The 15,880-nt window shown below is 41.0% G+C and overlaps 1 protein-coding gene across 1 annotated transcript in view; it reads right to left on the reverse strand.

The window, feature by feature from the left end:
* Window positions 1–6,267: 6,267 nt before the first annotated feature.
* blmh (bleomycin hydrolase) overlaps window positions 6,268–15,880 on the reverse strand; it is a 28,709-nt gene continuing 19,096 nt past the window's right edge. The window contains exon 12 of the mRNA XM_081371539.1: window positions 6,268–6,554. Within this exon, the coding sequence (XP_081227665.1) occupies window positions 6,406–6,554 (149 nt within the window). The 3' untranslated portion in view covers window positions 6,268–6,405. The remainder of the gene's footprint in view (window positions 6,555–15,880) is intronic.

Below are 15,880 nucleotides of genomic sequence, written 5' to 3' on the forward strand. Positions count from 1 at the left end.
AGCCACAAACACCATGCACAGTGCAACCCTACCGTGCTGCGGTTGAGCAGTTCTGTGGGGGTCTGTGTTAGGGTGGTGACCAAAACCATCCCTGGGAGCCCAGCACTCAAGACACACCCCCTTCACCCCTGCTCGCTCTCTTTCTCTCACTCACTCTGTCTTCCTCTACTTTTTCTGCTACCAAACTTGCTTTGTGGTAGTCACCTTAAGGCACTTCAGATGTAGTCACATAGAATTAAGCTCAATGATATAATTATGACCCCTGCTACCAAGCATCTGTTCATGCAAAACACAAAAGGCATGAATGGAGAACTCCAGTCCTCATCACATGCGTATCCACATAGTGTTTATTTGTGTCAAAAGAACCCTGACCTACATTCTCAAAATCCCACTAAGATATTTGACTTACTTAATTGACGTCAGGTTTAAGAGGGACTGCCTATTAGTTTAAAAGAATCGCTGATATCTTTATACACATGCAGGTCAAAAGTTTGGATACACTTACTGATACACTTCATCACTATTTTATTATTACATATTTTCGAATAATAGTAAAGTCATAAAAATTATGAAAACAAAAATTAATTGAATGAGTTTCTATGGTGGGCACTTGTTGCCCGCTTTTCCTTTATTATCCGGTCCAACACACACACATACATATCATTTATATGTATTTTACATAATATGATTTTATAATATATGTAGACACAAGAGAAATGTAAAATCTAGTCAAGTGTGTCTAGACTTTTGACTGACTGTATATAGGCCTTTTCAATTACATGCAGACAAAACAGTTAAAATATAGGCCTTGTTTGTCAATGAATCTTCTAAGTGCCATGGCAAATAAGTGAATTACGCACACAGTTGGGAGTCTAATTGTAAACAAGATTTTAGAGATAAATATGAACACGCAACATGGTTTCCACATTGACTTTTTAGCTGTGCATAATGTAACAACTACATATTAGATGTAAAAAAATAAGGATTGAATCAACAGGGAAAGATAAATATACATTACCCTTCTGTTCTCCTGAATGATCTGCAATCCAGAAATAACACAACTTAGTGATGGACACAAAACATATCTATTACCTTTTGAAAATTAAACGCCATGCACTACAACACAACTGACTCTTCAGCTTCATCAGCAGACTATGAACCTTTCTAGTACAGCAAGTTGTTATTTTCTAAGCATAGCTTATTCAAATGCATTGTATACTTGAATAAAAGCCATCACCTCAGGCAAACATAGGCTACAACCAAACCACACACACATACTCATGTTGTGTTTTCATGTTTTATGGGGACTTTCCATAGACAGAATGATTTTTATACTATACAAACTGTATATTCTATACCCTTACACTAACCCTACACCTAAACCTACCCATCACACAAAACTTTCTGCATTTTTACATGTTCAAAAAACACCCACACGGACAAGGATTTCGGATATTGCCATATTTGTGGGGACATTTTGTCCCCATAATGTAGGGTTTTCCAGGACTAGGGAGACCGGGGACAGTTGCAACACTTTTTGCATTTCTCTCAATTACTCAGAGACTATTTGGACTAGACCAACCAAATTTGTATATATTAAACTTGCATCTGTCTGCTAATTACCCATACCATTTAAAGATGATTATATATGACATATCGTTCACAGTATTTATATGAATGGAAGAAGTCAGATGTTGCAACTGACCCCGACCCAGAGACGGTTGCAACATGTTAAAAATACCTTAAATTTCATTAATTAACTTAAGCTTTTTGTCTCAATGAGCAAAGAATTCTGAAAATATTAACTGTTTTAGGCCTACTATAATATTATAGTATTATTTATTTCAATAATATTATTGTAGCTTATTATTTATTTATTTAGTCATATTTATCAAATAACAGTTATTGAGTTTTGTTTGTTCATGTGTAGAACATAGGCCTACATAGATTCAGTGTGCAGGAATTACAAATGCTATTCAATCTCTCCATATTTCAGTGTCAGACAAGAAGAATTTAACAATTTGCAATGCAACAAACTTTTATTAAACATGCAATTTATAACATGTTGCAACCGTCCCCAACCCTATCAGCCATGACAGAACATCATGTGCCTGCTAGACACACTGACTTTGACACATGCTAACCATGTCACTTAGAAGTCAACAAAACAATAACAAAATTTCAGGACAGTATGACAAAAATATATCTCATGACAAATTTTACTTTCATACCCCCAAAACAAGTTTTGTTCAATATAAATGCAGCAGCAGATGTTGATATGTCTACTGTCTTCTTGGTGGGTGGAGGGTCTAACTGTGTTCAGTATGAGTGTCTTCACTCTAGCTTGTTTCTGATTGGAGAAAAATGACATGTTGCAACCATCCCCTGTTGCAACTGTCCCCGGTCTCCCCTACATACACACACACACACACACACACACACACACAACAAACAATGTAAAATGATAACTGAAGATTTGCATTTTCGAACACAGAGAAATTAGGTCAAGGACAGCTTGATCCAGTCCTATTAGTGTGAATTAATTTATGCAGATTTGTTTTTAAAAAGTAAAAAAGAAGAAATTCTAACCGTTTGCTGCATTATTAAATGAAAGTAAAAGTGATTTTCGACGTGCAATCTGTCAAAATGCACTTTGAGCCATGGAAATTGTAACCATTAGCACCAGAAGTTGTGATATGAAAATCAATAATAAAACGTTAGAAAAGACAGTAGGCTAGGCTATAATGCTTCATAAAATGATCAAACTGACCACCCGAAACTGATCAGATGATTCTAAGGTGATTTTATGTATCAAGTCCACACAGGTGTCTACGTAAAAGTGTAGCCTACTGCGTCACATAAATATTCCACTATGTTCAACAAAGTTGCCCAAATACTTTTAAACAGCATACTATGTTGTTGTAGCAGCTATCATTCAAAATCGTAGGCCTACTAGCATATTTTTGTGTCAATGTATGCTATAATCTGAGCAGAAAACAAGACAGTTAGCACCTTTACTTAATCTCTTATTGTTGTGATTGTCCGTATAGATCGTACAGAAGACGGGACAGAGGGATCAGGACAGAAGAAGGGGTGCTGGCTGATGACAGCACAAACGGACCGAAGGAGACAGGACGTTTAATCTGTATAATAACCTTAACCAGTGAAAAGTACAGAGAACCACCTCAGGTGAACCGCATCACAGATCTTATTATTATTATTTTTTATATTTACCTCGATAAAACCGTTCTGAGGTGTTTTCCAGTTTCTTCCATACTATTCAATTAATGTCAAATATTTGACTTTTTCTATATTTATCTGAGTTCCTTCTTTCTGCTATCTTATTGAAAGAAATGCTCTCTGGACATGTGTTGGGGAGAAACAGCGTCCTCTACAGAGCAGTGAATAACTGCAAGGATTGACCAGAAGGCTCTGTCTGCGTCCCGCTGTACTACAAACCACGCCTACTACAACAAGTTACGCCTACCGCGAAGAAACAAGCGTGGTGGTCATTATCTAAACAAACCGCCGGACACACTTGGATTTTAACAGGTACAAATAATATCTTCACATATGAAAGGTAGATGTAATTTATTATTAGTCAATAACCCCTTAAAATACAAAAACGGCGACCTACCTTACAGATGTCAAGTTGAGTTCTGCGGCTCATAATTTGATGTTTTTGGAGCATCTCTCAGGGTCCACGGTGAGGGGACAATTCAACCTATTTTCCCCACTTTTAAGCACTCACACACTGTTAAGCACATAAATAATGTAAAGTACCCAAGAACATTTGCTGAGGATCCATTACATCATCCCATTCCCATCTAAAGATTCTGATCAAATTGTGTCTCAAACGTTCCCAAACGTTCTTCTTATAGCAAGATGTAATAGATGCTCCAAACCTGTTTTAAATCCCCAAAAACAAACAGACAGCTCTTGAAGAACCAAACTTCTCTGACAGACATATTACAACAGAGTCTTTCCAATCTGTCTGAGCTAGTAGGATAATCCGCAACAAGTCCAATGAACTGAAAAGCAGCAGGGTAACAGAGGGGTGGGTGGATGTATCTAAACTAGGTGAAACAGGTTTTTAAGGAGAGAAATAAGAAGCTTAGGTTGTGTCTGTGACAAATGCACTCCCCTTTAACTTTCCCTCTAACAGTGGCAGATTGGGATGTGAAAGAACTAAGGGCACAAATATCCAGTCAAGAGTATCTTCCCATTTCAACACCAAAAGAGTTCTTGGAATCACTCTTTGTTAGGATGAGGACTCGGAGGCATAATTGTTCCATGGAACGGCCAACAAAAAGGTACCGTTCCTCAGAGGTATTTTAAACCCCTTCCACGCTTTTTAATCTTTTGTGAGGCCCTGGTATTTCCACAGTCTTCGCAAAGTTCAAAAAGATACCATCTCTCCACGGTAGTGGAAAAATTGTATTAAATCCATGCAAAATAGTCGGATCATTTTATGTTGTTGGAAGGCATTCAGTTTAAGAGTCTTAAAGAGACACTTTGCCGTTTTGAGGCATTTAAATTGGAAAAATCTTAAATCACATGGAGGACAAATTGGTTTGGCAAAATAAAAACAATACATTTAATTAAATAAATACAATTATTAAGAAATTTCCTAGCAAAATATACATATATATATATATATTTCAGTCGGGTATCTGCTGTGTGATATAATCTGGTGAACAGCCCAAAATGTGCAGGTCTTTAATTAAGACATCAGCCTAATCCTCAACAGACCATGGTTTATGTGACCAAGATTTTTTTTAAATAAAAGTTAATATCTGAAATGTCTATATTAAGGGTCTTCTAAGATAAAAATGTGTTGTTGTTGCTAATGAAAAAGTAAATTAAAACATATTTGTTCTTGTTTAGATCGAAATAAATGCTAAAAATATTGAATAAAGACTTAAAAATAAACAAAAATATTAGAGATATGACCATGAATTAATTTTAGTTTTTGATACTCAGTATATTATAACATTTTAAAACTTTACAACCTGCCTGCATTATACATACAATTTCTAGTGAAGACACTGTGGACAGCCCTGAAAACTTAAATGACCAGTTAATGTATTAACTTAGCCAAATGTATTTTATATATTTAAATAATATATTATATAAATTTTATAGATATTATATATTTGAATAAAATCTCATTTAAAAAAAAATATCTATATATATATATATTAAATAAATATATTTACTATATATATATATATATATATATATATGTATGTGCGCTCAACTATGAATTAGTTTATATTGAATAGGGTAGGTACATGATTACAAAACATTGTTTATAACCTTATATCCTCATGTTTATTTCCTTCTTTCTGTGTGGGTGTAATTAAGAGCCATTAACTCCTCTTAATTAGATTTAACACACGGATGCTGACTCAACTCAATTTGTTCTAGTTTGATTACAAATCGATCTGCAGTAATCAACATTTGAAGTGGATCAAAACCTTTCATCAAAGTTATATATGAATTTTGAACAATATGTTGACTACTGTATTATATGTCCCTTAAAACTGATTTTTAACTCAGACTTGAATAAAAAGTGCAGCATACTGTATGCGAGGCTTTAAAATACGAGCATTAGGAGTTCATATGTAACATACATGTAGCATATAATATCATAGATATCAGCCTGTACTGAGTCTTCCGATGGGATCTGAAATAATCCTGTCTGTTGGTGGTGCCCTTTGCACTTAGGATGCTGTTGTAGGGAAATTGTAAGCATGGCTAGTACATAACCCAATTATTCATAGCATTTCTCTATTGATGGCCATTCAAAAACATATTATACACTACTGTTTGGGTTTGGTAAGATTTTTTAAAATGTTTTTGAAAAAAGTCTCTTATGCTTGTTACCCAGTTACCCAGGCTGCATACATTAGATCAAAAATACAGTAAAAACAGTAACATTGTGAAATATTGTTACAATAATTTTCTTTTTCTATTTAAATAGATTTTAAAATCAATGTAATTTACTCCTGTGATGACAAAGCTGAATTTTCAGCATCATTACTCTAGTCTTCAGTGTCACATACTCTTTCAGAATCCATTCTAATGCGGCTCAAGAAACATTTCTTATTATTATCAATGCTGAACTTTAACTATAAAAAAAAGAAAACTTACTGACCTCAACCTTTTGAACAGTAGTGTAATATATCATCTGAAAGGGAATGCTAGCAGGTGACCACTAAGCAAACGCCGCATTGAAATGACTCGTGACTCAGACTCCAGTGATAATAAAAAAGAGACAAAAAAAACTTTATTTTTTTTATCTAGATCAGGCTTTTTGTGAGAGATGATGGGAGGGGTAAAAACCAGCTGCAGGCTGAGTCAAGGAGACCAGGCTAAAACTGGTGCCTTTGGCTCCAGTGGTTAAGCCAGGGCTCCCATGGGGTCCCAGGCCGGGAGGACGACGGGGTCTTGATGCATGACGTCCAGCACTTCAGGTGGGATGAAACTCTTATCCACCACCACCTCATATACATACTCGGTGAACCACTCGTCTGTCATGATCAGATATCCTGCAGGAAGAAGCAGAGATAAACGGGAAAAATAAGAGAGGAGCAAAAGAAGGGGAACACTATTTAATTTGCAGCAGCAGAAGCTCTTTTGAGAAACTTCAGATTGCCCAGCTCACTAGGTTTGGACAGAATTCAGTCGGCTAATTAAACTTGTAACAAAGCAATATATGACACTATAAAGTCCAGGCCTGAGAGATGTCCGATTAAGTGCCCGCCTCGTGAGACGGGATTTTTCGTCACACTCTGAAAGCCGATTAGGCTTGTGAGTAAAACTTAAACCGCAAACAGTGTTTAACCAAATCTGATGTCAAATGAAATCCTGATCCCATTAGCGCAGCATGTTCTTCATTGTTCCTCACAGAGGGAAAGAGCCACACCCTGTCTTAATCGCCCGTCTGTTCTCACCTCTCGAAACTGACAAGGTTTGATTTTAAAACAAGCAAACACACATTTGAACATTATTTTTTATTCAGAATGTGTCTGACAGTGGCTCCCAATAAAGCCAGTTCCTTTCTTAATTGCTTAAAGGGGTCATATAATGCCATTTTTGTACAAGCTAATATGATTCTTTAGGGTCTAAATGAAAAGTTTGTAATATACTTTAATTAAAAATTCTCATTAGTATTGTAAGACAACACAAATTTTACCTGGTCAAAAACAGCTCTTTTTTCAGCACGCCGTTTAAGTGCATGTGTCTTTAAATGATAATGAGCTTTGCTCACCCCGCCCCTCTGTTTTGTGGGGCGTTTTGACACAACAACATACGTGGAGTGTTGCCTTGACAACAGTTGAGGGTATATTTTGAAGAATGGCAGCGGGAGTCTCTGAGGAAATATCTGTGCAACCGTGTCAATTTGAACCGGAGTCGGAAAACAGGATGTTTCTGAATGGTTGGTTAATGTAATGTCACTTTGATCTATCTTTGTATGTACTGGCAGGGTAGAGTAGTGAGATACGAACGCTATGTGTTTACTGATGTATACGTTAGTTCATTGACAGATTGATGTTACAGCTAATGGTCATGAAAAACTTTTTTTCGGTAAATGTAGGCTTGTCCGTGATGTGTAACGTTATCTATGCAGTGTTAGGTACAACTGTCAGGGCTGAAGCACTAAAATTTTACTGATCTGTTTAAAAAATAACCAGTCTGTGAGACAATGACAGTCATTAGGCACATAAACAACACATAGTTACTCAGACAGGAGCTGATACCTTTTTCAGTGTTCTCGTTTATAAAGCAGTCTGGTGAAATGATCCGCACAAACATGAAAGCATTGACGTTGATCGTGGGATATTCCCTTCGAAAACAAAACTCAGCCACTGCGTCTTCAGCGGTTCGGATTTAGGAACATCAAAATGACTGCTGTGTTCGTTATTACACCCAAGAACAGAACACCACAATCGCTTAGACGCCATTCTGCTCATAGACAGTGCTCCAGCGTATCAACAATGACGCTCGGACTATGATTGACAGCTCGCTCACGAGCGAGGGCGGGTCTGTGTTGAAACGCTGCTGTCAATCAACAGTCGTGGGAGGGGCGTCCGACTGTGTGACGTCACACGGTCGAACGGCTTGATTTGAGAGAGGGGAAAACATGTAAGAAGATTAAAAAAAAAACACTGGATGGATTTTTATCATTTTATGATGGTTGTGTACAGGCACTGCCAACACACATTTCAGTACAATCAACTTGTAAAAGTGCATGTACCATTATATGACCCCTTTAAAGAAAGCAACAAGTCTTGAGAACAGGAAAGTTTTCCCTTGCTGAAAGCAGGAAGTAAATGTCGATAAGGATTATTTTACGTTATTCTTGAGCCATGTCCGGTTGACTAAGACGTATCAACCGGGCAATCAAATCAAAAGAAAAACACTTAGAGAAACAGAGCAGAACACGTACTGGAACAAATAGAACAGTAGAGCTTGAATTTCCATGTTGGATTTCTATGCATCGGTACCTCAGTTCAATGCTTTGGTAATTAAAGTGTGATTTTTTTTTCCCCCTCCAAAATACTTGTAATGTGTGTGAATGGAGCTTCATTTTTGGACTTTTAATGAGCCCGAGCCGAGCCTCAGTGACAAATTGTTCTAAATCTGAAGAACAAATAGATTTTTGCTGCAAAACATCATATTTATTTATGAAGCAAGCAGTCTTTGTATTTGCAACAGAAATCATCCATTCCTGGGGGACATAAAGCATCTGAAAGAATATTTATCTCTCTATTCATCACTCCACTTTTACACCCATAAAATCTACAAGCTTCAGGGCCCCCAGTGAGCCACAGAACACATTATAAATATTCGGTCAAAATCAGTTACACAAATACCCCTCTTCAAACTCTTGTTCGTGACACAGTATGTAAACAGGCAAAAAAAAAAAGGTAGGAATGAGGCAGAAATACAGCCCAAAGTCTGTATTCCCCCTGAAATGTCAACCCGGCCCCCCTGAGTATATCATGTTATTGTTTAATCTTCAGGGGAAACAACTGTTATGACCAATTTGAGAGCCCTTAACCCCTTCAACCTCAACAACACATTTTTTAAATTCCCCCTTCTCGTCTAACTGTCAAACAATATTGCTCGAAAACCACAAAAAGTCCTGATTTATGTGCAGCTGTGATTTCTGAGTTCATAAAAAGCTGTGATTAGGTGCTATTTGTCATGTATTATTAATACGCAGTGTGCTGTAAGACTGCTGTTTTATAAGACATTGGCAGGTGTTTCGAAGAAAGTCAGTGGGTTAAAGAAGAAGCGTGTAAATTCTGCACTACTACCGGGATGTTGGGAGTTGGCACTGCTAGAGTGTTCTAATGGTTGTTAGGGTGTTGCTAGGTGGTTGTTAAGGCAGTTGCTTACTGTGCAGAATATTAAAATTTTATAAAATTGTCTAAATTAAAAATAATAAAAAACTAAAATCAGTGGTTTCAAATGCTACAAGTGAATTTTAGCATCACAACATAATTTAGCATGAAAACTGAATATTCATTTTGAAATTTGCAAAAGAATTTAAGTTATTTTATTATTATTTTAAGATTAACCAAGTTAGCATTAGGTAATTTAAATGATATATGATATATAAATAATATATGAGATATATATATATATATATATATATATATATATATATATATATATATATATATATATATATATATATATATATATATATATATATATATATATATATATATATATATATATATATATATATATATATGTGTGAAATATTACTACAATTTAAAATAACTTTTCTATTTTAATAAATTTTAAAATGATTCCTGTCATGAACACCTGGATTTTGGGCATTTATTATCCACGACTTTCCCGAACTCTGACCTTTCCCGTGATCTCTATGGCAACGTAGAACACGCCGGTAACGAACTTCCGGTTTACGTTAGCCCGAAGATACCGCTATCATAGAGCCTCAACAAGCACAAACAACTTGCTTGGATAATGAGGAGTAGAGCTTAGATCGGGCCCAAAAAAAATCAAGCTCGACCCTACCTAAGCCCGTTGTGTCCGAGCCAGCCCGACACATTAACTGTAATTATGAGCCCGAGCCCAATTTTGACCCAATCATTTTTAATACGTGGGCCGTTATAACCAGGGGTGGCGCCAGATATTTTTTAACGTGTGCTGAGGGGGTGCTAGATATATTACATATAAATACTTTTAATAAATGAGCAAAAATTGGCCACTTATTATTTAATATTCAATTATTTTAATGATCACAATTAAAGTATTAATTGTATTAAATTGAACAAGCACAACATTCGGCATTCAATCAAATATTATTAAAGATTTATTATTATTAATAATGTTATTTCAACACAATATCTCGTTATTTCGACATCATATGTGTGCCGAGTGTGCGTGCAATAAGCAAGATGTGCATTTGTAAATCCAGAGACACGCGTGCATTGATTTTTAATGTGTTTTCTGTAGTGTTTTCTGTCAGTGTCTGCTGCAAAGATGAAGTTGACGATCGCCATCTCCGTAGTGAACGCGCCTATAACCTAGAGAGAAATGCATCTTGGATTACATAATCAGAGAGTAGCCTATTTCTTTTCATTTTGAATTGTTTCGTTTAAAGACATTTAAAGCTTTCTTAATGTGGTGATGTTATCAGCCATCACGGGGTTAATTCCCAAATATGCCATTTCCGCGAGGATAAAAGGAGATGCGACGGACATCTGGGTGAGCGTTTATTCCGTTTCTGGGAAGTGACGTCACTTTCGGGGCGCCGTTTTCGGTTCAGGAGGTAAGGGCTTTTTGCGTCTAACGCATCTTGAATGTTCGGATCAGGAAGGGTGATTTTGGGACTCGTTTACCTTGCAGTGCGGCAGAGGAGACTAGCAGACACGAGAGGCAAACAGATATAACTACAAGTTTTTCTTTATTAGCACGTTATTGAGTGCATTGAGCACCGCGAGTCATTTACCACAGGTATGTGATATTCTCTTATGCCTAAGCTAACGATTAAAGTGGGAGGATCATCTCCTTAACTTAATGTTATATTTTAACAGCGATACAAGCGTGGAGGTGTTGCAGCAGGCTTGGCAGACCTTGAAGACTGGCAGACGCTGTCGGCTCATGCTACTTACTGACTGTTTGTCTACGTGTGATACTAAACGACCCTGAAGTGGATGGGGTGGCGTTTCACGTATAAATTACCGTGCTCGCCCTCATTTCCGTCTCTTGCTCAAACTGTCTACTATTATCTGAGAAGCTGTATTCTATTTCAACAGTGTGACTGCTTCCATCCGGTTGTGGACTGTATTCAAGCCGATCGAAACACGCGTCGAACGTACAGCCTGCCCGGATATTTCTAAAATCGATCCTTAATGTGACAGTATTCCTCGATGAACTGAGGTTGGGGGGAAATAATTGCACACTGACAAATTCTCTATGTCACCCTTGTATTTATATAGTTTATATATGGGTGTTTAATCCGAATTCTGCATTCATTATTGTGTGATGACCTGATCTACTGTTTGTGACATTGTCGTTCATTTTTCTGTCAGGAAGTTTGTGGGGTGGTCTAGAATCTCCCGCTAACGTGCTGAGCACGGTCATTATAGAGAAACTGGCCTGTTTGGCCGTGCGTGTGATTTGTATATGCTTCTTTGACACCCTTGATGTGAGAGTGCATGTTTCGTGTATCATTTTTTTTGTATTGAATATTCTTTTTCCTTTTCCTTCAGAATCTGGGGCCATTCGTGGTTCCTGAAGTCTTCTGGGTGTGGTGGTGGTTTGATTGACAGTCTGCAGTGTTCACAGTGAGTGTAGTGTTGTGAGAGAGCACGAGTGGTTGCAGTGTTGATCTGATAGCCAGGACAAATTCCCCAGGTTCTACCCCCCCATTAGTCATCGTAGTCCCGACGATGAGAAAAAAACTACTGGTCCCACGGTCTGAACCAGGCCAGGTCCAAACCAGAACTGGCAGAAATCTGATGGACTTCACTTCCTGCCGCTCGCGGCAAGTGGTGCCGATTGGAGTGCTGACCTGCCCCAACACGGCCCGTTCTTCTTGGGGCATCCCCTAATGAAGCGGACGGCCCCGAAGCTATAGACTCCAACTCTAACCGAGGGTCAGCGCCATGTCCTCCCACTAAAGGCTGGCCAGTAGATTCTTCCACTTCCGGAGCTAGACTGACCCTGGCCTCCAAGCGGGCTCTACCCCCCTCTACACCTCCTTGAGTACCCGACGGGGCCTCTACCACCACACGGGCCAAGTCCCCGTCATCCAGCTCGTCTTCTATCTCCAGGGGGGATGATGGTTCGACCTGCCCTACTAAGGGCTCAGTACAGGCTGGATTGTTCTGATTACGAGGTTTCAAGGACGCCCGGTGAACATGACGAACCTTCTCAAGGTCCTGTACCGGTGCAATTGTATACACTGACCCGCCATCTCGTGGAGTCTTGACTACCTGGTATACCGTCGAGCTCCAAAGGTCCTGGATCTTATGACGTCCCACGAACCCATGCTCGCGCAGATAGACCAGTTGACCCTTGGATAATGGCTGTTCCCTTACTTGGCGATCGTGCTTAGCCTTACGATGTTGGGCTGCCGCTTGCAACCGCTCACGGGCGCCATCAAAAGCTACTTGAAGCCGGGATTGATGCTCTTCCACCCAATGATGGACCCTACCAGCCACCGGCTCCTGCACCCGACCCAGCAGGAAATCCACCGGCAATCTATGTTCCTGCCCAAACATCAAATAGTAAGGGGCTTCTCCAGTGGCTTGGTGGGGAGTGGTGTTATAGCAAAACAATACCTGGGGCAAACAAGATGCCCAGTCCCTCTTTCTTCCGGTGGGCAAAGTCCGCAACAAATTATGCAAGGTACGGTTAAACCGTTCGCACTGGCCATTGCCGGCTGGATGGTATGGTGTTGTGCGGGACTTGTCCACCTGGTAGAGGTTACACAGCTGCTGAATAAGACGAGACTCAAAATTTCGGCCCTGATCCGAATGGATTCGGCCAGGGACCCCAAACTTATAAAACCACTCACCCACCAAGACACGGGCCACGGTCTCCGCCTGTTGATCCCGAGTAGGGACTGCCATCGTAAACTTGCTAAAAACGTCTGTCATCACAAGTACGTTTTCTTGCCCAGAATGAGAGAGTTCCAAGACTGTGAAGTCAAGGGCCACGATCTCATTTGGACGAGAGGCCAACAAGTGTGCCATATAACTCCGAGCAACTGGTGCAGCCCCCTTGGCCTGTTGACACCGCTCGCACTGCTGTACCCATTGGGTTACGTCAGCAGACATCCCTGGCCAGTAGCATCGTTGTCGCACTAACTCCAGGGTGCGTTCGCTCCAGGCCCTGGTGCCCATGGCCCTGATGTAATTGGGTCAGTACCTCCGCTTGTAACACAGCGGGCAGCACCAGTTGGAGCACCTCCTCACCACCATCGGGACGACGGACCCTTCGATATACCAGACCTTCCTGTTCTTGTAGACGGTCCCACTGCCGAAGTAATATTAGCACCAGATTAGGTAAAAATCGTCTCTCCTGAGGCCCTGGGCCTTGCCCTTGACGCCAATACCTAAGGGCTACACTAATAACCGGGTCCTCCTCCTGTAGAGCCACCAATTCTGGCCCGGATCGAGCTGGCATAGCCTGCACAGCTCTCACCGCAGTGGATCCAATTGGGCCTACACCCGCTGCGCGTCGCAGCAGCTCAGGAACCAGCATACCTGACTGGCTATTATCCCCGGTGGACTGTTCCACCGAAGGTAACCGTGATAATGCGTCCGCATTTTGATTAGACCTACCCGATCGATACTGCACTACAAAATCAAAAGCCGCTAATTCGGCTGCCCATCGCTGTTCGGTGGCGCCCAATTTTGCAGTGGCTAGGTGGCTCAGTGGATTGTTGTCGGTCCGGACAATACATCGATGACCCAGCAAGTATTCGCGAAATTTTTCCCCCATAGCCCATTTTAAGGCCAAAAACTCAAGCCGCATCGAACTGTATGTGGCAGTATTACGCTCTGCTGGTCGAAGACTTCGGCTAGCATAAGCCACTGGCCTCACCTTACCATCGACCTCTTGTGAAAGCACTGCCCCCAGCCCTACATGGCTGGCGTCAATCTCTAAGATAAACGGAAGTTTGAAATCCGCATAAGCAAGAACCGGCGCGGTAGTGAGTTTCTGCTTCAAAGTGTGGAACGCTTGATCGCATTGTTCTGACCACCATGGCGCTAATTCCTGCCTCCGACTACTCCCCTTCCCTTTATTTGCCTCAGTTACCAGCCGATGTAACGGAGCTGCTACCTGAGCAAACCCTTCTACAAACCGCCTATAGTAGCTAACAAACCCCAGAAAGGTCCGCAGCTCTGACACAGTCTTAGGACAAGGTTACTGTGCTACGGCCTCCACCTTTCCTGGGTCCGTAGCTACTCCCTGGGACGATATGACATGTCCCAAGTACTGCACCTTTTCCTTAAAGAACGCGCATTTTTCCAGCTTCACTTTGAGGCCAGCGGCTCGCGGGCGAGCCAGCACCATCCTCAACCTCTGCAGATGGGATTGGACCGATGAGGAGTACACGATAATGTCGTCAAGATACAATAAGACAGACTGATGACGCTGGTCGCCAAAGAGCCGCTCCATCAAACGCTGGAAGGTACCGGGTGCATTGCACAGGCCAAAGGGCATACGATTCCATTCGTATAACCCAAAGGGTGTGCAAAAGGCGGTCTTATAGCGATCGGACTCAGTAACAGGGACCTGAATGTACCCGCTGGCCAGATCTAATGTAGTGAACCAGCGGGCCCCTGTTAAAGAATCCAATGTTTCCTCGATTCGGGGCAACGGAAACGAGTCTCTTCGAGTCTTAGAATTGAGTTGACGGTAGTCTACGCATAAGCGCAGGCTACCGTCCTTTTTCTTTACCAATACTACCGGGGAGGCATATGGACTGCAACTCTCCTTGATCACTTGTGCATCCAAAAGCTGACCAATATGGGTCTTAACCAACTCATATTCAGATGGGGGGATTCGTCTATAGCGTTGTCGGACTGGAGTTTCATCCAATAGAGGGATGTCGTGAGACAACAGGTTAGTGCAACCAAGGTCTCCCTCGCCAGTGGAGAACACACTCTGGAACTCCCAAAGGAGAGCCCTTACCTGTTCCTGCTCTTCGTCCGACAACCCTTGCAGTTCTACCTTGTCAACGCATACCGCCTCTGACACAGCAATCCCATCACAGGTTACGAGCCTAGCAGTATCAGTCGAAACCTCCTTCAACCCTACCGGAGGATCCACAAAATACACCTCCTGCAACTTACCTAGGATTGTTGTAGGATATAAAACCGCGTCAATTAGACCGACATTAACCACGGGTACCAAAACTGTACCCCCGCTCACGCGCACTAAAGACGGAGAGGCTAATAAGCCCACGGGTAACCCGGTCTCAAGGGGCTCAAATAACACGGTCTTACCACTAAACACGGACGAGCACGTAGCAGCTACAAATTTCAGAGTGCCACCGGGAACCCGACACACTCGACGGCCACGGATTTTGGTATTACCTCCGCATGGAAGAACGCCATCCACTTTTTGACAGGCTTGGAAGGCCTGGGATAATCCCGCATCCCGCGCTACTAATGGTAGATCGAATAAGGCTGCTCCGTGTTGTCCGAAGAGCTCACTATAGCAACGACTAAGAACATTCATCCCCAGAATACCCGGAGTACTCGGATTAGCACCTGGGGGGTCGCGAACAACCAGTATTCCACAACCGGATACGGTGCGACCACACAGTCCAATGTCTAATTCCATATACCCAATGTATGGAATTTCCAGTCCATTG

Source organism: Scardinius erythrophthalmus (genome assembly GCF_964197995.2).
Source record: "Scardinius erythrophthalmus genome assembly, chromosome: 7".
NCBI classification, from domain to species: domain Eukaryota; kingdom Metazoa; phylum Chordata; class Actinopteri; order Cypriniformes; family Leuciscidae; genus Scardinius; species Scardinius erythrophthalmus.